We start from the raw sequence: 23,454 nt of genomic DNA, 5'->3' as shown, positions 1-23,454 counted from the left end.
TATAGAAATAAATTTGGGAGGGGAGGAGTTGCTTTTTCTAACTTTTGCCTCAAACCAGAATGACCCTGAAGGTGAGTAGTATCATGGGACAGTGTGGTGGGCCCAGAGAGATGGGTCTATGTCTTGTTTTTCTGTCAACTCTGTGGCTTCCACCCCATACAGGTTCCCCCTAGTGCTCATCCAGCATCATTCCTAACTGCTAAGTGTCTTCACATCCCATTGTGGAAGAGGCCTCGTCCTCCACACAGACCCCAGAGCAACCACTAACTGGGCCGCATGGCCCTGGATGCCTGCTCTGGTTCAGGCTACTTGGAGGATGAAGTGCAGAGGAGCAGAGAGGGCTGGACCTGGGAATGAGGAAGCCAATGGGTGCATAAGGAGGTCAGAAGCTGCCACAGACACCAAGAAAGGTCACGGGTGGTACAGACACACTGACAAGAAGGCCCATGGTGCTCACATGAGAGAAGTCAAGGACCAAGGGGGTCAGAGGCCCTTCCAGACTAGTTTCTCAAAGGTCTCATTCTCCTGCTGCATCCTCTAGAGCCTGCTGACTTGCAGAACCCTCCCCACCACAGAAGGCAAAATCTACATCCCAAGAGGTTGTGTCTCTCCTCCATGGGGCAAACTTCAGAACCCTATTCTGCCCACATCCTCCTTGCTTCCTTCTGCCACACTGATGGGGACTGCATCCCAGCAGGTCTGCCTGTTCTGCCTCAGAAGGAGCTGCGTGTGAACCTGAGTCTCCCGAAGCTCCAGCCCCTGGCCCTGGAGAGAGAGGCACCCACGTGAAGGTTAGACTAAGGACACCTGAGTTCCAGACAACTCACCTCTCAGAGCAGAAGCCAGAAGGAAGTAGTCACAGAATGTGGCCCCAGCAGCATCCGGCCAACCTAGATCCCTCAGATGCCAGAAGCAAAGCCAGGCACTTTGCCATAATGAGATAGACCCCAGTCAGTAAGCCATGGTGGAGAGATAAGACAAGAAAAGGAAGAAGAAAGCCAAGCAGCCCACTTCCCATCAGGAACTGGGCGGGGCCAGATGGAGTCAGAATCCCAACGTTTGACGGTTTGCTGAGTTTAAGGATTCAGAAAGTCTACTGGCTAGCAGGGAACTTCAAAGTTGTATGTCCAGCGTCCATCAGACCCTGTGCCTGAAGCCATTGTGTGACGCTGCTGACCTACAGTGGTCCAGTGAGGATGGGCTTGAGACCTTTAGCCTGAGGACAGAAGCCCACTCCTGCCTGAAAAGCCTTGGCTTACTCTGACTCAGAATTTGGGTTATTAGACTTGAGCTTAGGACCTAAATCTTAAGTGGAAAAGCTCTGGGAACAAAGATGCCACTACTGTGGACTGCATGACAAAGCAGACCTTAATTGTCCACTGAGAGAAAACAAGAAAAATGACCCAAACTTTGCTGGCTAGAGAACCATCTGGGGAAAAAAAAGTCCTCTGAGTAAGTAGTGTCTGCGAGAATGCATAGAGCAGGGCCAGGGACGGGGGTGGGGAGGGTCACAAAGACCATTCTCAACAGTTATCAGAGCCAGGTCTCTCTACACTCAGTATGGATTTGAGGCTCCGCAGACTGCGCTTGTAGGATCAACTCTGTCACCGTAGCACAAAAGTAGCCACACAAGGGACATAAATAAATGGGTATGGCTGTGTTCAAATAAAACGTTATTTACAAAATAATAGGTGAGCTAACGAAGTCCCTTTGTCTGATTCCTTCTCTGTAGAAACCTACCGGATGCTGTTCTGGGCACAGGGACTAAGGCAGGAACAAGTGAGCAAGACACACGAAGCCAAAGGGACATCACTGAAACCTGACCTTAAGTAAAACCCTTATGAACTCCAATAGAACAACGACAACAGCAGCAGCAGCAGCAGCACAGATTCAAGAGTGTGGAAACACAAGTAAGAGCAACCTCTTTGTTAAAAAAGGGAACCAGGAGGTGCTGGGTAGCAGTGGAAGCCGAACACGCAAACATCACCCAGTCCCTCTGTCTGGCTAACCGGCCCCTCCCCTGAACTGCCCGGCATAAGAAGACGCATTGCTATCCCACAAGCACTCCTTCCCTGGGAGGTGACACAGGCAATCTCAGCTTGACTGTGAGCCAAGGCTCGTGTCCCTCGGCTTCCACCTGTGGTGCCCACTGCAACCCTGCCTGGCAGTCAGAAAAGGGCCACACTGTGAGTCTGAAGCCAGCCTGGTCGTCTGCAGACTTCAGCACCAGGGACAGAGCCTCTGCAGGTGGGGCAATCAGCAGCGCTGTCAAAACAGGAAAGTGTTGTCCCCTGAGCCCAGCTGATGCAAACAGAACCAGAGCGCCCCACTCCGTGTGACCCCGTGTGGGAGGACTGTTGGTAAAGAGGAAGTGCAAACAAACAGTGCCCAGATCCCTTCACCCACGTTATTAGCTTGGGAGAGACTTGCAAACGTGCCGGTAGCAGCGACAGCAACATCTGCTTCTAATTGCTTCTCCCCAGAACTGTCAGCTGGCGTCTGCCCCGGGAGGAAAGCTGGTATTTTCAACAAACTCTTAAATCAGATGGCATCCATAGTGAGTAATTTCTTACGTGTTTAAACTTTGAGGCTAAAAACACAGAGTGTACCTTCACAGAAGAGCCATGTGGTGGTCCCATGCCAAGGGGCTGCTTACAAGGTTCCTGTTTTGTTTGGGTTTTTGTTTTTTGTTTTTTTCCCAGGACAGGGTTTCTCTGTGTAGCCCTGGCTGTCCTGGACCTCACTCTGTACACCAGGCTAGTCTTGAATTCAGAGGTCCACCTGCCTCTGCTTCCTGAGTACTGGGATTAAAGTGTGTGTCACCATACCTGACTACAAGTTTTTCACTTACAAACCATGATCAAATGTTTCCTTCTACTTATTGTGTATTTGTGTCCTAGACAGAAAATGTAGTGCTTTCAAAAATTCCACTGTGTCTATTGATTTATTTATTTTTGCAAAAAGCTTCTTTTGCAAAAGCAGAGTGTTGGGCTCTATGCTGTCATTTAGAAAGTGTCTCAAGGAAGAGACCCATCGAGTATGCTGAAGCGAGGGTCTCTGGAGGTTCTGCTCAGAAGCCCATGATCCTTCCACAGTCTGCGCCACCTTCCTGGAGTGCTAGCCTGGGGCACAGCATGGGTGTGGGCTGTGGAAACTCTGAGGCATGTGCAGTCTCCCCAGATGGCATAAATGCCTTTGGGTTGTCCCCTAGCACTGCAGACCCAACGACACCAGTCCCCTTCTGCTGCCCTGAGCCTCTTCCTCCCTATCAGTGTCCATGCAAGCAGAACAGGGCCCAGGAGTGCCTCTGCCTGCCCAAGAAGAAGTGAAAGAGCCTCTGGCCAACACCTCTTCCAGGAAGCCCTGTGGTGACAAGCTGAAAGCACCGTGCTGCTCGCCACGTGCACACGTGCACGCACAGAATGTTCTCTGCACCAGAGCGTCTATCTTCTGGAGAAGTCCAGGCAGACTCATTTTCCACACACAGTAGGTACTCAACAACTCTCCCTGGGGACACTCTGCATACAAATGCGCTGGAATGCTTTAATGTGTGACAACTCACAATTACTCTCTAAAACCGAGGCTTAGCCCTTACTACAGATGAGGCCCGACCTGTCCTGCCTGGGATACACAGGTGCTGACTTGTCCCTAGGTATTGACCTTATGAAGGAAAATTCTCTCAGAGAAAGGCTGGCCCAGCTGGCACTGAGTGCACGGCTTAGTCAGTCTAACAAATCCACACAAATCCCTTAACTCAATCTCCAGAACCCATGTCATAGGTCAGAGGTAGTGGCATGAGATGGCACACTGACTGCCAGGGAGGCAGGGACAAGTAGATCACTGAATCTACCTGACTGGCCAGCCGCCCCTAATCGGCAGGGCCCAGGTCCCAGTGAGATACGTCTCAAAACTCAAGGTTGATCTCTGTCCTATCGGCCCACTCGAGCACGCACGCATGCACACACGCACGCACACACTCACGCGCACACACACACACACGCACGCACTCACGCACACACACACACACTCACACACACACACTCACGCACACACACACACTCACACACACACACACATGCACACACTCACGTGCACACACACACGCACGCACACGCATGCACATACTCCCCATGCATGAAAGGACAGCCTGAGAAGAAGAGTGTCACCTTGCCAGTCCTCATGTCCCAGGCTTTGATTTCAGAGCTGAAGCCGCCACATAAAAAGACGTTGTGGTCTTTTGGATGAAATTTCAAGGTGGTGACTCTGAAGTCACTGTGACCACTAAACACTTGGGTTCCTGCAACACAGACAGATAAGAAAAAGTGAGAAAATATTCACATCGCAAGCATTTTAAAGGGGGAATGTTCACACAGCTCTGCACACAGTTCATACGGTTTGTAGGACTCTACGTGGTCCAGTATAGACCCCCCTAGAAACACAGTAGGGATGGCAGCTCACTACTATTTCCTGTCAAATCCAACAAGACCCAAGGCTAATCCAGGCAGCTGATCCTAGAACTCTACCTGCCCCACATTCCGTGAGAGTTGTTTGTATTATCTCATTTAAACCATACACCAACTAACCCCCACGTGGCTGAGAACAGGCTCAGGGAGGTTCAGAGAGTTTCCTCAGGCTGCGTGGGTAATCCAGGAGATTGTTTACCCAGGAGTCTAAAATCTAAACACAGAGTTGGTTGGCATTTATTTCAGGATCGGTCTTCCAATCCTTTTAAAATTGAAGACAGATTTGTTACAGAGTGCAGCAGGTGTGGGTGACCTGACATGCTGGGCCACAAATGGCAGCGGCCCGCACAGCAGCCCAGCCACTGAGTGGGTATCAGGTGTTGCTCACTGGGGTCTCACTAGCTCTGCAGGACTTGAGACAGGCCTGGCCATTTTTCATATCATCGAAGACAGTTGTCAAGTCCCCGTGCACACTGTGGTAACTATCCGCCATACAGACACATATGGTGTGGAAAACAGCTGTCACTATGGCTTCCTAGAGGCAAGCAATAGAAACTTCAGAAGTGTCCATCATTCAAGAACAGTTAAAGCCAGCACTCCCCCCACTGCCTGGTATGACTTGTACATCCTACAGCACTGATGGGACTCTTATCTGTCATACTTCATGTGCCCAAACTTGCAGCAAGAAATCAGACTAGCTTTGAGAGGCACCTCACAGGGAAGAGTCTGGTTTTGTCTCCTGACACGTCACTAGGGGCCAGGTTTACGCACCAGGGACAGCACCTGCCAGAAACATGGAGGAGGCATGTTTCCCTCAGAGACAGTATAAGGGCTTCCTCAGCCAAAAGGGGAATCTCAGCTGCCTTTGGCTACCAGGGTTCCTCCACTGAACCAGGGTAGTGGCAGGGCAGAACACAGAAGCTGACAGCCAAGGAACTGGACGGTGACAGTCAGTAAAGCACTTGCCACAGAAGCCTGAGGACCTGAGTTTAATCGCAAAACCCATTTAAAAACATGGTTTTGGAGATGCTTGTTTGCAACCCCAATACCCATGAGGGAGAGAAGTGGGGACAGCAGATCCCGAAGGCCTGCCTGTCTGACAGCATCAGCTACTCCCAGTGAGAGACGCACCAGCTTGGCCACCAGCTTCCATGCACCCGTACAGATGCATGCACCTACAAGCACAGAGCTGGTGGCAAAGACAGGGGTGAAATGTCAGACCAGTGTGTTTGCATCGGAGCCCTAGAAGGCTGTGTTTGCTCCTTCTGGGCGGGAAGCACTCCCCGATGGCCTCCTCTGTCTGCTGACCCCATACACCGAGTAAGAACTCGACCAGCTCCAGCTTGTCTGGTAAGAAAATGAAAACTATCAATCATGGCTTATGAGAGTCACAGATCCAATGCCTGTGACATTGGAGAGGGACAGATCCAATGGCCAGAGACGCTGTCCTGAAGCCTACCCATCCCCATCCAGGACCTAAGCAGGTATTACCGCCCTGAAGTGGTTTGTGTGAGTGACAAAACGCATCGGTGCACCAGGACAGCGTCAACATGGGTTTTAAAGACTTCTTCTTTTTTAATTGTGTATCTCTCTGTGTGCTTGTTTGAGTGTATGCCGTGTGTGTGCAGGAACCAGCCTAGGCCAGAAGAAGGAGTTGAGTTCCCCGTAGCTGGAGTTATAGATCCTACATGGGTGCTGGTCCTCTGAAAGAACATAGTGTACTTTTAACCACTGGGCAAACACTCCAATCCCATTATCAGCATATTTTAAAATACCAAAAACAGGATATCTTACAGAGTGAGGCAAAATAAACAGCCGACTTAAAATGCACCTTAATATGCCATGTATTGAGAGCATCAAGTGACTTTTTAAAAACATTTTTTAATTCCTATGGGTGAAAGTGTGTGTCCACACAGAGGTCAGTGGGCAGACAGCCTGTGGGTGTCGGGTGTACCCTTCAGCCATTCAGGTCCCTGTTCTTCGGCCTTGGCAGCAGAAGCTTTACCTGCCGAGCTGCACTGCCAGCCCGAGGGCACAGCAACTTCCTAGGAAACACGGAAGTGCAACAGGGCCGCATATGCCTTCTCTTATGTAAAGGCAGAGACCGCCTGTGACCCAGGGGACGCAGGCTGCTGTTCACTGTCCAGTGACACAAAGGACTTAGAACCCATTCTCTCTGGCAAATAGGAGACCCCACAGCAACCAGGTGTCACTACTATAACCCCACGCTTCTGCAACTCAGCGCAAAGCCACTTGAAGTGCTCATTTAACAGGTTTTAAACCAGGTCAGAAGAGCACTGACCCCACAGGTTGGGCCGTGGCCAGGAGTTGCTTTGGTTTTAATGGGTTCTTTTGGTGCTAGAAACTGAACTCAGAGCCACGAATGTGCTAACGAGCATGGCTACCACTGAGCTAAACTTCCCACCCCCAACCTACAGTCTTCAGTCGATGACACTGTAGTCATTTTTTGGCAACACCAAAAAAATAAATAAATAGACCCAGTTTCAGGTACCAAGGCATAGCTCTGCAGTAAACTTGTGTTTACTACGCCCAGGGTGGTTGGCTCAAATGCCAGCACAGAAAAACAAAACAAAACAAAAAAGACTTTCAAAACACCCTCTCTAGAGTGAAAAATAATAGTTATTAATTTTAAATGTTGAGGAGGGTCCAGGAGGTGTCTCAGTATGTAAAGTATAAAGTTTACCATATAAGACCTAGGATTTGAGTTTGTGTCTCCAACACCCACATATAAAAAGTTCAGAATGGTGGCACATTCGTGTAATCCTGGTGCGGGGGTGAGGGGGAGATGGAAACGTAGGGGTTCCCTTGGGGTTCCCTGGCCAGCCACGCTAGCTGAATCAGTGAGCTGACACAAAACAAAATCTTGAGAGGAGGGTTTGCCAACCTTTGTCATTCACTGCTCCTTTTCATCCAAGGTATCCTCATGCAACCTCAGGGATATAGGGATATACAGTAGGTGCCAGGACCAAATATTTGCTCACAGTAATCTTTAAAAACAACTTTAAAACAATTCTTTGATATATATATATATATATAATTTTACTATTTGCTAAAGATGAGAGCAAATTTGCATTAATGAGATGGGTTACTTTTTTAATTTTACATGAAGAAGTAAATCTTCCAGGACTCGGGACAGCCTGGGTCACACAGTGAGTTTCAGACCAGCCTAGGCAACAGAATGAGGCCCTAACTCAAAAAATAAACAACAAAAAGAAACAATAATTATATTTGATACACAGGATATACTATACTTTCAAAGACATGCCACTTTGTATGGATCCATTTTTAAGAATAGCAGAAGTGTATCTACAGCTATTTCAGAAACTGAGGGAAACTCTGTCCCAGGCCAAACTTCATTGTTTTTGCTGGATCTGATTTTAAGAGTAACTTTAAAGTCAAACGCTAACACAGTACAGCCCAAAGATTCCTGACTTGATATCTGCATGGAGAGGGATATAAAATACTAAAAGTCCTTAGCTCCCTGAATGGGGCTGTTACTTTTCAGCAAGAGCACAAAACTTTTTGCACATGGGGTCAGCACTGCACTTCGTCACACAACCTTGTGCCTGAGCTGAGGCACCAGGGTGGGTCTCGTTGATGTTGCCACTGCCTAATGGCAGGCATAGTGCACAACGCCCATGATGTTGCTCAGACTGAGGCTGCAGGGAAGCCATGAAATGCAATATGGGTGAGCGCTGCAAGAAACATCTTGGATCCATTACGCCTTTGAGCTTGAATTAATCTTTGGTCACTGCACACTCAGAAGCCCTTGACAGCTGCTGAATGTTTCGCAGCCCCACATTCGGTTACGTGACCCTGTTGAGCTGTGATCACAGAGTTAGAAGCTGGGCTGTAGAGAAAGGGAGACGGCCTTTTAAAGCCGCAGCTCTGGTTTTGCTTTGCGTCCTGTTGTTGCTCAGGGACCCTAGTGGACTGGGTGCCTTGTTAGGTCACCACACCTCAAACAAACACTGCAGTGAGCTAATCTAACTGGGAATGAGCTTTCTCTCCAGTTTATTCTTCTTTTTTACAACAGCCCAAGCTTTTCTCCCCGCCCTTTGGTGAGTGCACGTTTGCATATGCAGAGAACGGAGGCCAAAGGCTGATGCTCTGTGTCTTCCTCTACCTACTCTTTGAGAACCTGGAGCCCATCAACTCACTAGCCATCGAGTTCAGACACCTGCCTGTCCCTGCCTCCTCAGGGGTGGGGTTAAGGCAGGGACTGCCTCTCCTGGCTTTTACATGGGTGCTGGGTGTCCCAAGTCAGGTTCTCATGCTGGAGAGGCAGGCACTACCCACTGAGCCATCTCTCCAGAACCTCTTTCATACCCTTAGGCTACAGGCAGGGATCAGACATCCAGTGACACGCAGGGAGCAAATGACCCACCGAAGAGAATGGGAAGAGTGTCTCTTCCCCTCTGTGCCCCCAGATCTGAAACTTCCTGGCCATCCTCAGACCCAAAGCAAAGGAAAGCTCGCCCTGTGGGGAGCAGATGCTTTCCTGGGTCTGTGGAACACAGTGTGGACCAGCCATGCTCTTCATTTTGAAATGACAAGATGCTTGTTAAAGGGTGGGTGACACAACCTTGCTGAAGACAGGGGGGGGGATGGGGAGGTTCGGGGAGGGGCACTGAGCTGCTGGAAGGAGATGATTGAAGTAAGAAGAAAAACATCTCCCTCAACTCCTAAAGATGCTGAAAATCTGTCTTTGAAAGGCTAAAATTTTCCACTTAGAAAGAGGCTGTGGAGAGCATTTCCTACTCCTAAGAGCTGGGACTTTGCTATCTTTCTTGTTAAAGGGCCCAAAGCTAAAAGATTCTTAATAAGCTAACAGGTAGCTAATGGGAGACACTAGGGGAAACCATTCTGCTAAAGGCTTCAGTTCAGAACTCAGCATCACAGCTACTGTCACCTGGCTGTGTGTTGGAGACAGGGTGAGAGATAAGCTGAGAGCCAGAGAGGCCCAGGTCCTGGACCGGCTCTGTTGCCTGTGATGGAACTGTCGTTGGTCCTTCACTGCTGCGTCATGCAGTCGGGAGGACCGATCGTTCAGTACTATGTGAAGCACTCCAGAGGAAGCAACCGAGGAGAGCCATAATTGTTTGAAAAATTAAACCCTGACTTATTGGAGTCATCTGTGGTTAAATTAAAAAGCTAAAGCCAAGGAGGCTGGGTTCTAACAGTGGGACCTTAGGAGACTGACGACAGCTTTCATGTGAGGCAGGCCTGAGCTGGCTTCTGCCTTTGCTGAGGAGACTTGCAGAAAGGCTGGGAGAGAATCAGCAAGGAGAAGCTTGACCGAGATCACTAACCACTCTTGAGGTGCAGGTCTTTCTCCTGGAATCTGTGGCACTCTGTCCCCTCTCCCAGATGGTGCCCTGTCCATCAGTTCTCCCCTGGGCGGGGCTTCTTCAGCACTTGGGCTAGCTGTAACAGACCTTTCTTTCCCCTTGGGACTATCTTGCTAGTCTGCTTGTTATAGGAAAGCCTGTTTATTCACTGCAGGCTTATAGGAAATTGAGCTTTAAAATATGTAATCCATTGGCACTTGGCTGTATTGATCTGGTTATAATGAGCTCAACCCATATAAAAACTGTTTGGATCTTCTCGGAGTTAAGAAAAATTGCTTCTTCTCCTTTTCGGATCAATAATGATACAAATAGGAAATATGTTTCTGGGCCGAAGGGGTCAGTGCAGAGCACTCGCTTATGAATCTGAGGCTCCAAGTTCAACCCGCAGCCCTAGAGTAAAAGCATCCTTAAAGCAACGTCACGGTCAAGGATTCCACAGGAGCCCAGAGCTTGCTCTCCACACGATGTCACTTCCACAGCTCCACCATCCGGGACCACTGAGGTGCTTGGTGACCCTGGGCAGGCAACTCCTCGGAGCCGGGCCTCTTCCTTTCTTAAGTTGGGGGAGAAGTCAAGCTTCCCTGAGGCAGTGACTCATGTAGCCAGGGAAACCTCATCTGCCAGCCTAATGCTGCCTCAGGGGACCCTGTGGTCGGGCAGGCTACAGGACCCGGAGACCCTTCATTTTCATTCAGCATGTCTGGCTCCCAAACCATCCCTGGCTCATCAATGGCATTTCAGATCAAGGACCAAGTACTGGTCCTTACAAAACAGAAGGGACGTCCATGCCCACTGCACGGAGCTCACCTTGGCTAAGTTACTCTGAGGTCACCAGTGGGAAGGGGAACCATCATGTACAGTAAGTCTGTCCTGCAGGTCTGTCTGGATCCTGCACTTGTCACACAGCAATCCTGGGTAATGGCAGGAACTAATCTGCATCTCAGAGCTGTGGAAAGGGAGTCTGGTGAGGGAGAGGACATCTGGCCCTATGGCCAGCCACACAGACACTGGCTGGCTTGACTGACCCCAAAATCCCTCTGTCTGCATCCCACCTCCAGATCTGCCAGTGTCTCGTGACCTTTCCTTCTCCGTAGCTCTTTGTTCCTAGCCACAGACTCAGGAACGTGTAGGGAAAATGTTGACAGGGAAAGCTTGTGTTGTTGGCCCGTGTAAGTGAGCCTATGTTCCCAGGCAGCAGGCGTATGACTCATTTCGCTAAAATCAATATCGTTACACCATCCTCTGGGAAGTATTCAGCCAGCTGTAAATTTAACCATTCTGACTCAAAGTTAACAAGAAAAGAAGCTTGCTAACTTCGAATCAACCTCTGTGTAGCAGGAGCAGGGGCCATGTTGGCAAGTGGGCAGAGGCCAGGCAGGATGTAGGCTGAGGGCTGGGTAGGCTTACCTACTTTTCCTTACTGCAAAGCCATGCTCAAAACTGCCCTTCAGAGGTGGCTGTGACAGTAGACACAGCAAAAGCAGGAGCAAGCCCTGGACCAGACAGATAGTAGGGCCAAAGCAAAAGCAGGGGCAAGTCCTGGATCAGACACACAGTTAGGGTTACATGGACGGTGGCTGTGGGAGCAAGTCCTAGACCAGACAGACAGTAGGGCCACGTGGATGGTGGCTGTGGGAGCTGCCAGCTGCCACCATCCTTTTCCTTCCAAGCCCAGCCACTTCCAATTATCTATCTGGACAAAACTGAATTTCTTAAAATTAGGAGGTGGGAAGTTAGCTTGCAAACCAGCTGTGTTTGGCTGTAAGCAGCTTTGTTGAGACACATAAGCCACCATACTAACAGCAAACATGGCCTGACTGAGTTCAGATCCAGGGCCAGTCAACAAACAGGGCCTAACCTAAGCAGGACCAGTTGTTCATTGATGGCTGCTGCCTACACAGAGGAGAAACACAGCAACTGTAAGCCCATTTCAATCAATAAAACCATGTCAGGGCCTGGGTGTCACCTTCTTCATAAGGAGGGCTGGCACAAGTGTCCTAGCTATGGGCGAGACTGGTCTAGGAAGACGAGGCCTTCCCTAGACAGGAGCCAGTGAAAGGAAAGGGTGCTGAGTTATCAGGAGAAGGGGTCACAGATGGCAGACACATGCAGAAGGGGGTTAGAGGAAGGGTCTTCTGACATGGCTAACAAAGGTATGGGTGGACAGCTAGTCACTGGTCAAAGGCCAGGGACCATCATCGATTCAAGCTAGACACACCAGCAGTATAACTGGGCCTACAGTGGGAAATAGACACAATCGCCAGTCTGAAAGCAAGCCTATCCATGGGGCCTGTAACAGCCAGCGCAGTTTCCTTTCTGTTTTCAGGGGCACTAAAGGTCCTCCTGAAGTGTACTGGGGAGACCTGAGTGTGCCGCAGAGCTTCGAGACCTACAGAGGCCCTGGCTGTGGCACAGCACTGACGTTAAGCACCAGTGGGAGCTAGTGGCACTTCAGAGGCTTAGCCTGACACAGCCTTCTTGCAGGGCTTCTCCTCTAAAGCCTCTTCTCCACGGCCTTCATTTGGACACTTTTCACTCTTCCTATGCCGAGAGCTCTGGAGCTGTCAGGGCTGACCCTGTTCTGACTGGAGCACAGCTGTCAACAGCTCAAGAAGCATCCTCCAGCTGGCCACTTAATCAGAGGGGTCAGGCAAGACCCTGCAGGCGCTCGATCCCCCCAGGGCCTCTCTTCTGCAGATGCTGAGCCACTGCCTGAAGAAGGCCAAGCATCCTGCCCGAAAGTGAGGCCAAGGTAGTCCGTCCAGGGCAGGGAGGGGTGTGAGGAGGGCATACTAGTCCATGTGTTGACAGGATACCTTTGTCAGCCCCATAAGCCCAAGCCAACCAACAGCTGGGCGACCTCAAGGAAGTCACCAAACATTCGAAGCCTCAATTGTTGCATCAAAAACATGGAGACAGAGATAGTGTTCTCCGAGGCAAGTGGGGGGGACTAAGCATGTCACCCAAGCAAAGGGCCTAATACATTTATCTATGTCAGCTCAATACAGGCCTCGTGGCAAATGGCACAGCAGAGTTACAGCAAAGACTTGGACAGCAGACCTACCTACCCACTCCGTGTGTGTGTGTGTGTGTGTGTGTGTGTGTGTGTGTGTGTGTGTGTGTGTGTGTGTGTGTGTTATCAGCTGTAATCAGGATGGAGCTGAAAACACTTCTCAGGAAAGAAGTGGCCCTTTAGTGTGCAGCTCCCTCTGGCCAATCCTTTTCACCCACCATGACCCAACTCTGGGCACAGGGACATGGACACAAAAGGACACAGTCAGGACAATGAGCATCCCAGAGAGAAGGGCAGATGGCCCTCGTCATGACTTCCTAGAGCTCTTCAGAGGGCTACACTGTGGGTCTACACGCCCACCTCAGACCCCAGGTAGGGAAGGTGGATGCCATCCCGGTGCCAAGAGGAGCTACCACCCACCACTAAGAGGTGCAACTCGAGGGGCTGACATCTGCGAGAGGAGGCTTCAGAGCTGAGCAAGCTCCAGAGGGACTCTACGGAGATGACTAGCTGATTGGTATGCAGGACAGGTCACGCACAAAGCCAATGACACTCAGGGCCTGGGTGGTGTCTGCCAGTGTTCCCTGAGGCCGCCTGTGCCTAATGTAGCAGAGACGTTCGTTAGGGAGATTGCAGACGGAAACAGGAGCGCCAAAAATAATTAATCTGTGAGCAGATTTGATTAAGTGTTGATTCATGGCTGTTCCGTAAGCCAACAGCCCGTCAGAACTATAAATTAACGAGATAAAATGGTGCTGGCCCTCCATATTTCAGGCCGGGTATTGACATTTTAGAACCCACAGATTTTTAACTGTATTGATTGAGGACACCAGGATAAATGGCCTTGGCGCCAAATTCCCATTAATGACAATGGGCACCGAGTGACTAATTCCCAAAGCACTGCAGAGAGAACGCCCTGCGCTGCCTTCTCCTGGCAGGGCGCTCTAATTAGATTGAAATGAAAAAGCCAAATGACCAGGGGCGGGAGAGGCAGAGGAAGGAAATGGAAGACCAGACTTGGGGAAGAGAAAGAGCGAGACTAGTCAGAGCCGGACAAAGGCCATCGCAGGCTGCACTCATGCCAAGAGTGGTCCTAGCAAAACATGGGGCCAGAGACAGGTGTGCAGACATATGGGTGCCCACCTTGGCAGCCCTTGGGAGCTTCATTATTCGGGATAGGAGGACCCAGCAGAGGCCAGCCTCAGCTGTCCAATTACACGGATGTGAGCCAGCTCTGTTCAAGCAATGGACAAAGAGACCACCAAGATAGCCACACCCTTGAGGACATACACTTGCCAGGACATAGACAGAAACTGTCAGCTATCCTCACTCCTCAAGAGAGGCCATATCTAGGGGTCAGAGGCCTTCCTTGAGGCCGGGCTAGCTCTCAACAACCCATCAACTCTGTCCTCTCTGGGGACAAAAAACATCCTGCATACCCAACACAGGTCTTACACACTAGGTGTATCGTAAGTAACAAAGTAATGTAACAGAAAGAACTCTTCAATACATTAGCGCCCACACAGACGAGGATGAGGCGCCTTCCATCACTCCCTATAGGATGGCAGCTCTCAAAAGTAGGACCACGCCTCTCTCTAGCTACCCTGCACATGAGAGACCCTTGGAGCCCTGCCAGCATGCTGCCCTCCATGGTCCACCAAACCTGAAGGGACAGCACCCAGTCTCCCCTTCACTGAGCCACATGTCACATGATACCAGCTGCAGTTCCAGGCCCTCCCAGCTGTAACACAAACAGGACCATGATCCTCTACCACCCCAGGCTTGTCATTACCTGCCTAATGCCATGGCCCTCTAACTTGTCAGGCATTGGACCTCTTCTCACCTAGAAAATAACACCCACTGCTGCTGACAGCAATGATGACAATTCCAAAGGTCATGTAAAAAGTCCAGGAAGCCTGCTCTGAGCTCAGCAGTGTGGGTTAGACCCCATGTCCAATGGTCCCCTTGCTGTCCTCCTTGCTGTCAGTGAATGGGCCAACCCAAGACTGATGCCTACAACCTGCCCAGGAAAGCTCCTTTAGCTGGCTTCTCTTCCCTCCCTGCCTGATGGAGGGCTCCTGAGGATATGCCCACATGACCCCCTTGCCCAGGTGCCTGTCAGTGTTACACTGGGAAGAGCCCCTCTCAACACTCAGTTCCCTATGAAACTCGGTTCCACTGAACGGATTGACAGGGACTCTAAACTGATGGCAACTAAAGGACACCGTGATATTTTGGTCCCAATTACACTGCACAAGTTGATTAAAAAGCTGCCACTTTATCCGGCCCTACAGCTTGGTGCTGAGACAACCTTGGCTCTGTCCTTCGCTGACTGGCACAGGACTGATTCCAATGCTCTGTAGACAGCTGTGGTGCCTCTGGCAAATGATCTGCATGCCAGTTGGGGAAATGAGTCCGTTGTGAGGCCCCTGCCACACCATCACCAGGGGTCGTTTGCAGTCAGGACCCTCTGGAGAGGCTTCCCCAGTGAGGGGGCTGCCAGCTGACCTGGGACAGTTAAGATACCAGGACACACCTGTTTCGAGGTCTGTTAGGTGCAGGGCAAAGTCAAAGCCGCCACTGAGGATGCGCCGGCCACAGGGAGACCACCGTGCAGCCCTTACTGCCTCACTGTGCACAGAGTAGGTCTGCAGGCAGTGCCCCGAGTCCACAGCATTCCACACCTGCAAGGGAAACAAAGACAGGCAGCACCAGACACCATAATGAAGGCCTTCAGGAAGGAGCTCCCCAGACACTGTGAGGAAGACCTTCAGGAAAGGGCTCCCGGGGGAGTAGGGTTCCTACTATTCCATGTCCAAATAGCAGCTAGAGTCTCTTCTTCACAGCAATGCACAGGTGTCCCTTCTCCAGGGCTAAGAAATAGCATTTCCTGTCTCCACTCGGCCTTCACGTCTGTTCCTACCTGCTAACCAGGGCCATGTTGCAGCCCTGCTCCTACAGTTAGCTCCCTGTCCTAGAGTGGAAAGAGCACACAGCCAGGCCATTGTCAAGGGATCTCTTGATGACTGAGACCTGGAGAGCACAAGGAGCCGTTGTACCTCTTCTTAGGAGAGGCTTCCTCCCACTTTGTCCTGGCTCCCAAGGGCATGAGGCTCCTAGGAGGATGTCCGGTACACAGACGACTCTGCAAGTGGCTTACAAGTTCAGGCACAGAGCTACAGTGCCACAGCTGGCAGGCCTGGTTCATGCAGCTCTGGTCCTGCTCAACACCGCAGGGTAGAGAGGACACACTGTAAGCACCTCTCCTTGACACTGCATCTTGCTGGTCATGTGACAGACCCAGTGGATCCACATCTCTGGGCCTCAGTCTCCCCTTCATCTGGAAACAAAGGCACCACCACAGATAGGAAAAGTGGGGTCAGTTCCTCAGCACATGCAGCAGAAGCTGGATGTGCTGGCTGGGGCTTGCAGAAGTGGGGCTCTGAAACAAGATTCCCTGGTACTAGCTAAGCAGGCTTCCTTTTCCTTAGTAAGAGAAAAGCCCAAACAAGCACGCCCTCGCACTTCCACAAACCTGCTCCCTGTGCAACTCCTAATGAAGGTGAACTAACCCTGCCTGCAGAGCCTGAAGGCTCTCAAAATGCAGCCAGAGCTAGGAGAGGTTCCCTGTGAATATGTAAATGTCTAATTAAGCAAACAAAAGGTCAAGAGAAGCCTTCACAGAACGCAGGGACACCCCCCCCCTTCCTTTCTTCCATAGCAGCAGTTAGAAGCTCAGTCTCAAACTGAAAGAATTAAGAAGCAGCAGAGGTTCTGTTTAAAACCACAGAAAAAAACAGAGGAGGAGCAGCCACAAGATCGGCCAGCAGAGTGAAGACTCAGGCAGAGCAGCAGAGCGCAGACAGTGGCTGCTTCTGCAGAGTTATGTACAAGAGCAATGTTAATAGAAAACTGACAGCCAGTGAAACTGCAGGGTTCACACAGTTAGTAAGAGGCCAACGCTGAGTACACAGGACAAGCTGCATTTACAAAGTATGATGCCATTTTCTAAGAAGCAGGACCACAGCATCTTACTAATTAGGCTGGCTAATATAAAAAACCAAAACAAAGATACCACGTGCTAGCATGGATACAGAGACATCAGAACCCCTGCACTGCCGGCAGGAAGGTAAGCTAGGGCGGCCATGATGGACTGCAGCTTGGTGACTCCCAGGAACCTGTGTAGAACTAGCAATGTTGCTGCTGAGAATAAACCCCAGCTTCTGGTCCTGGGGGCACAAGGAAGCCTTGCCTTTCTTCATATGGAGAGAGAGTGAAGGGAGCCCACTTGTTCACAGACAGATGAGAGTAGGAACAAGCTGCAGCCCTCATACACAGGCTGTGCCTCTTAAATGGGGCTTCCTGACAGTGGCTACAGCACAGAGGAGCCCCAATGGAAGTGTTGACAGTGGGCCAGGCCAGAGACAAGAACTCTGGAGGGGTTCCTCCTTGGTACTCCCTGAGTAGTCAGCACCACAGGGAGGAACAGAAAGCCGGCTGCCCAACAGCTATGAGCTATACCTGGCTACAGAGGTAAAGTTTGCTCTATTTTACCATATTTGGTGAGTTTTGAATTTTTTGGGTTTGGGGTTTTTTTTGGTTTGGTTTGGCTTGTTTGGGTTTTGGTTTTTCAAGACAGGGTTTCTCTGTGTCACCCTGGCAGTCCTAGAACTAGTTCTGTAGACCATGGTGGCCCTGAAATCACAGAGCTCCTCCTGCCCCTGCCTCCTGAGAGCTGGAACTAAAGGCGTGCGCCACTACCGCCCTGCCACCGTGCTGTTCTTGGTTTTGTGTTTTGTTGTTTTTAAGCACACACAAGAAACGTCGTGTTGTTTATTCATGCATTTGTAGACCCTAAAGGAAAACAAACAAACAAGCAACTGGGCTTAGGATGCCTATCACCTTGAGGATGGCCAGGAGCTGTGACCTGCTGCTCAGGACTTCCTTTGAGAGAGTGATTGGCAGGTGAGAGAAGCAGAAGGGGAGGGAAAGGTGACTCTGAAGCAACCATATCCAAATGCTTTCCCCCATAAATCTCTTATTCATTCGACAAACATCAAGTGCTTGCTAGCAGGCCAGGCACTGTTCTTGGGAAGCTGCCAGAACCAACTCTTGCCTTTGGAGAGTTGACGGTCAGAAAGACAGGCCCTACACAAGCCAGCAAAACATCGTCCCAGGTACTAAGGCTGAAGTTTCAAGGTCACCAAGGAAGGGAGCTCTAGGGTCAAGAGAAAAGATCCACAGGGTGGCCTGAGAGTGCAAGAGCCAAGACTGTGTAGCAAGATGGGATGTGGCCAGAGAGCATTCTGTGGGCAGTAGAGTGTCCAGGCTCCCCTGAGGAAGTGTCCAAGGTCTCCTAGCTCCAGTCTACAGGACCCTTTAACTGCCCCACAGAAAGAAGATACAGGGAGAGCGAGTGGAGTCTCCTGTGGGAATTCTAGAAGAGGGAGCAGCAGTAAAGAAGAGGTCTATACGGGAGTCAGAAGCAACAGGGACCCCTTGGAGTAAAACAAGTAAAGAGAACGGAGAAACTAGGACTGCTTAGGCCTCAGGCCTGAGCATCAAGGGGAATGGCCAGCTCTAGGAGAAGCAAGCTGGAAGGCAAGGCCAGCGCTCTCCAAGCGAAAGCAGCAGCTCATGAAAAGGGAGGACCAGTCGAGCCCCTGCCCTCACACTTTAGGGTAGAAGGCAGACTTACTTCTAAACCTTTCATTATGTGCAGTAAGATGCTGAGTTAGTGAGGAGGGAAAAGAAAAGGACAGAGTGGAATAGAAGGAGCCAGGGAGGGATGAGGAGCAGACAGGGAGAGCAGGGAGCACGGGAGGGGGAAAGGAACAAGGCAGAAGAAAGCTTAGACTCAATGATGCCTGGGCCGAAAGGGCAGCACAGTGTGCTAGGCTTCTTGAGCAGGGGTGTCCTGCATGGGCCTGGGTCTGAGGAGACACACAGCTGGTACACAGTATGACAGCCGCTGGGAGGTCCAGCTGCACACCTGTCTGATGACACGGAGGAGCAGAGTCGAGGACGACCAGTCAGTCCCAGCTTGCTATCAAGGGTGAAGGCGAGAGGATTCTTTGCCAATTGTTCTTCCTAATTGAATTGAATGTTCACTGTCAGGCTTTAAAGATTAATTCCCAAACACTGCCACAGCCCTGAGTGTCTGCCTTTTTTCAACCAAGTAATTAGAGATCCCAAACTGCCTTCCACCGGATTAAGGGCTCAGTCTTGTTGAATGTTCTGAGATGAGTCCATGTATTAACTACGATTATTAACACGGTCTGTGTGTCCAGCCAGAGCCACAGATTTGACAAGAACATGACGAGAAAAACACAGTAGAGTTGTGTGTCTGTGTCCCCAGTATTGCCACCGCCACTCTAGCTGCTTGGGTCTCTGAGGACGGCCCAGCCTATTGCTTCCGCTTCAGGCAATACTCTTGCCTTTTGGTTCAGGTTTCGTTTGCATTTTATTTAACTCATCATTATTCCTACCACAGCAAGTGTAGAGGTCAGAGGACAACTCTGAAAGACAATTCCCTCAGTCCACTAAGGGTTCCAGAAAGCAAACTCAGTGGCTAGGTTTGTTCAGCAAGCATCATTACCCACTGAGCCAGCCTATAGGTCCTGTTCCTTGTTTTGGGAGAAATATAATCTCCTTACAAAGTACTGAAACCCTATGAAAGCGTGTGTGTGTGTGTGTGTGTGTGTGTGTGTGTGTGTATGTGTGTGTGGTGTGTGAGGTGTTTGTGTGTTCTGGTTACCTGGGAAATAAGCACAGTCCACCAAATACATTTGTCAAAGACAAAAAAAGAAAATCAAATAAGAGTTGTCCCTATCTTCACCTGGGAACAACTTACTGTCACATTTCTAGGAGTGGCATGCTTGCTTTGAGATCAAGCCTCAGTTGCTTTCCTCCTGCCTTATCAGCTCCTGTTTCTCCAAAAACCACTGCTCCAGGTCACTCCCAAGCTCACAGCTCCCTAGGAGCCCACACAGCTAGTGTCTTCCTTTGCCGAGGGGACAGGATGGACCCATTTTTGCACAGGAGCCAGAGGAGCGTGTCCTGGGGTGTTTCAAGTCTCAGACCTGCCTTAATCACAGACTGGTTTAGAGATGAACTCTACCTGTGCTGGCTGTGCAGTCCACATCTCCGAGCATTAATGTGATGCTTTTACACATCTTTGTCAAATGGACTCCTGATGAGTCCATGTGTGGGGTGACTACAGATGCATCTCTAAAGTCTGGACTGTTCAATTCTAATGCGTAGAAACGTAATTTCACTTTCTACCCTGGCCTTGCATTCTGCACCCTTAACTCACTTTTTAGTTCTAGAAGGCACGATAAAAACCCAGTGGGAATTTTTCCCACTGTGTTGTCTGCATTACAGTTTTTCATCCTCCTCTGCTTTCTTGCACTGGTTGCGATGTCCATGCCAGGGCCAAAGAGACAGAGGAAGAGCATAGAGCTTTCCCTCGCTTCATGCCGTACGAGAAGAGCGGCCTGTCTTTCTCCAGCATGGGGGGCGGGGGGCTGTCTTTGCAGAAAGCCCTTATCAGTTGAGAGACCCTTTCTTCTGTTTTCTCAAAGTTGTTTTTTAAAAATGAAATGTTTAGTGTGCATGTGTGTTATGTCCCTCGAGTGATCAGCATGTGTGGGTACAGGAGCATGGACACCACGAGACGTCACAGAACGGTTTTGGGCAGTTGGTTCTCCCCTCAAACATGATTTCTGGGGCTCAAGCTTAACCATCAGACTTCCTTGGCAAGTATTTTCGCCTGTGCTGGGTCACTGTGCTGCCCTGAAAGCTGCTTTTTTTTTTTAAACATATATTATCAGGAATGAATGTTAAACGTTTGCCAAAATCCATCTACTGAAATGGTCTTAAAGCTTTCTCTTCATAGTTAATCACTAATATTGCAGCTCCATTATCCAGAAGTGCACTGCACTGACTGATCCTCCATGTCCAAGCCAAGCTCCCATTCCTAGTCAGGAAATTCTAAGTGGATAGCTGCATGGATCTGCTAAAGTTCTGTGAAGTGGAAACTTGAGGCTTCACTGGAAAGTCACCTGGATGGACACGTGAAACTGGACACGGGTGTGAAAGGCTCAGGCAGACTCATGAAGGAACGTTTGACTGAAGCAGACCCAGGAGAGGATGTTCTGCTAAAGCAAGCACGTGACAGGACTCCTGATGAAGGATGCTTTACTAACGACACACATGTATTGGTCCACCTTATACTGTGTAGCTGAGCTGCATTTGTCGGGACTCCATAGAGGGAAACTCACCAGAACAACTTCTGGTGGTGTGCTGCAGTGTCCTGACACGTCCGAGGACTCAGGTTGCTGAGGCAAAACCCGTGCTGAGGCAAGGTACTTGGAGGACATGTGGTGCTTGGAGGGTATAAATGGGATTCCACAAGCGATGGAGACAGAGCTTGGCTTGTTGGTATGACAAGCTGTGCAACACTTAAGGGTCTCAAGTCTTCACTGATCTTCATTTCCCTGAGAGAGGCACAGCAGAGAACTTCTCCTGGTGTCCCTCTGGGTCACTCCTGCTAACCTGAGGAAGGCTGAGGCCTGGCTGTCTTTGCTAGGTCATGTCACCACTGTCGCTAACCAGATTCATCGAACTGGACTGCTGACGTATCTGTGAACTGTCTGTGAGTGGCTCGAGCTACCGTGGTCTGCTAACCTGTCAACTAAACTGCCAATTTCCAGAGAACCTTTCTTAACGGGCCCACTTCTCCTGTATCCTTTCTTTTCTACTACCTCTGGTGGGTGGTGGGCTACAAGGGAGGTTAAAGAGATTAAGAACCATCATTGAAAGTAAGGTTTGAAATAATTAAAATTACGGTTTTTTTTTTTCAAAAAAGCTTTGCTAGTTCATCAAAGATATTGGATGGATGCTCACTCCTATGATGTCGTGTCTTGGTGTCTGGAGAACTTGCTGTGAAGTCTCCCTCAGCTTTGATGTTCCAAAATGGTTCCAGGGTAGCTGCTGTAACACCCCCAAACTGAGTGGCTTGGACAACAGGTGCCAGAATGGTTCTGGAGCTGGTCCCCTGCTGAGGGCTATGGGACCGTAGGGTCGCCTGGCAGCTTTCTCTTGTGCCTAAGTACTGCCTTCAAGTCTGTCAGTCATCTTCCATGTGCACTTGCCTCCAGACCTCCCTTGTGTGCACACCAGTCACAGCCAGAGCCCAGGCATCATTCTGCAACGACTACCTCCACACAGACTCAATCTCCAACTATGGCTGTGTTGTGAAATACCAGAGGTTAGAACTTCAAAAGAGAAATTGAGGGTGACGGGGGATACGTGTAATCCAATCCACGGCAAACGAGAACTCTCTCTCTCTCCTTAGGTGTTTGTTAGAACTCATTAGTGAAGCCATTAGGGGCTCGAGTTTTCCTTGTGGGAACAGTTTGAACTAAAAATTCAATTATTTCCATAGCTATAAGATATGTTTCTTCTTGGGTAAGCTTTTATTATTAGGGTCTTCTGGGGGATTCTGCGTGTCACCTAAGCTGTGGCGTTCATTAGTGCATGCTGATCGTGCATTGCCATGGTAGCCTTTTAATACCCGCAGCATCTATAATTAGTTCATTCTGATCATCTCTCATGTTGGTGATTTGCGTCTTTTCTCTACGTTCTTGATTCTAGCTAAGGTTTCCAACATTCATTCCTGAGCTGGGCATGGTAGCTGGCTCCTATAATTCTGCCCTCAGAGGACACTGAGACAGGAGCATCACTGGGAGTTAAAGGTCAGTCTAGGCTACAGAGCAAATGATAATTATCAGTTTGGGCCAGAGAGATCGCTCAGCAGGCAAAAGTGCTGGTCATGCTGGCCCAATAACCTGAGGGTCCACAGAACCCATGGTGGAAGGAGAAAACAATGCCCGAAAGTTGTCCTCTGGCCGCCACATGCGCACCATGACACATACATTCCCACATGGGTCGCAAATGCAACAAACATGATAATCTTGGTTTTTTTTTTTTAATTTTGTCAAAAACAAAATGGGCAGGTTTGTTTGTTTTTCAATAGCTGACTTCCTTTGTGGCTTCCTTTCCCTCTAATTTAGGTCCTTCTGCTCTGCCTCCCTCACTTATTTGGGCTCAGTTGCTCGGCCTTTCCCAGTGTTTGATTGGAAGCTGAGTCCACTGAAAATTTTCCCCTAAAAACCCAAGCACTCGGTGCTACAAAGCCACTGCAGCCTTGCTGGTCTGTAGCGCCTCAGAATACGCCCTCCAGCGGTGTCCGCCTTGAGGCTCAGCGCTGCCTTCTTCTGTCGGTAGTGAAGATGGGGTAGAATGCAAGCCTCTCTTCATCATTGGCTTTTCCCTTAATCCTGTCTGAGGAAATCAACTGGGAATGATTTCAATCTTCCTGAAGTTCCCAGTCCGCCTGTTTGATGCCCGTGTGCACCTGAAAGGAATCCGCACTCTGCTGCTGTGATGTGGAGGGTCGGATGGATGTCCATCAGGACAGCTGGCGACAGTGCTGCCCCCATCCTCCACATCTAAACTAGGTTTCTATCCGTGTCATCTTCTGACTATTGAGAAAGGAGTGGAAAATTCCGGGCCGTTGGTGGGTTTCGCTGTTCGTACAGCC

At 49.9% G+C, this 23,454-nt stretch overlaps 1 protein-coding gene across 8 annotated transcripts in view; it reads right to left on the bottom strand.

The window, feature by feature from the left end:
* The window catches only part of Wdr25 (WD repeat domain 25), a 132,966-nt gene that overhangs the window by 31,502 nt on the left and 78,010 nt on the right, over positions 1-23,454 (bottom strand). For all 8 annotated transcript variants that reach the window (XR_015621956.1, XR_015621955.1, XM_087553523.1 and 5 more), the window contains 2 exon segments: positions 15,385-15,532; positions 4,167-4,297 (listed from right to left, as the gene is read on the bottom strand). Coding sequence is in view for 6 of the 8 variants with exons in the window: in XM_087553523.1 (XP_087409649.1) it covers positions 4,167-4,297; positions 15,385-15,532 (279 nt within the window). In the remaining 2 variants the exon portion in view is untranslated.

The sequence above is a fragment of the Rattus norvegicus genome, chromosome 6 (assembly GCF_021556685.1).
Source record: "Rattus norvegicus strain SHRSP/BbbUtx chromosome 6, alternate assembly SHRSP_T2T, whole genome shotgun sequence".
Taxonomy (NCBI): Eukaryota; Metazoa; Chordata; class Mammalia; order Rodentia; family Muridae; genus Rattus; species Rattus norvegicus.
This window is presented reverse-complemented; position numbering and strand designations above follow the sequence as displayed.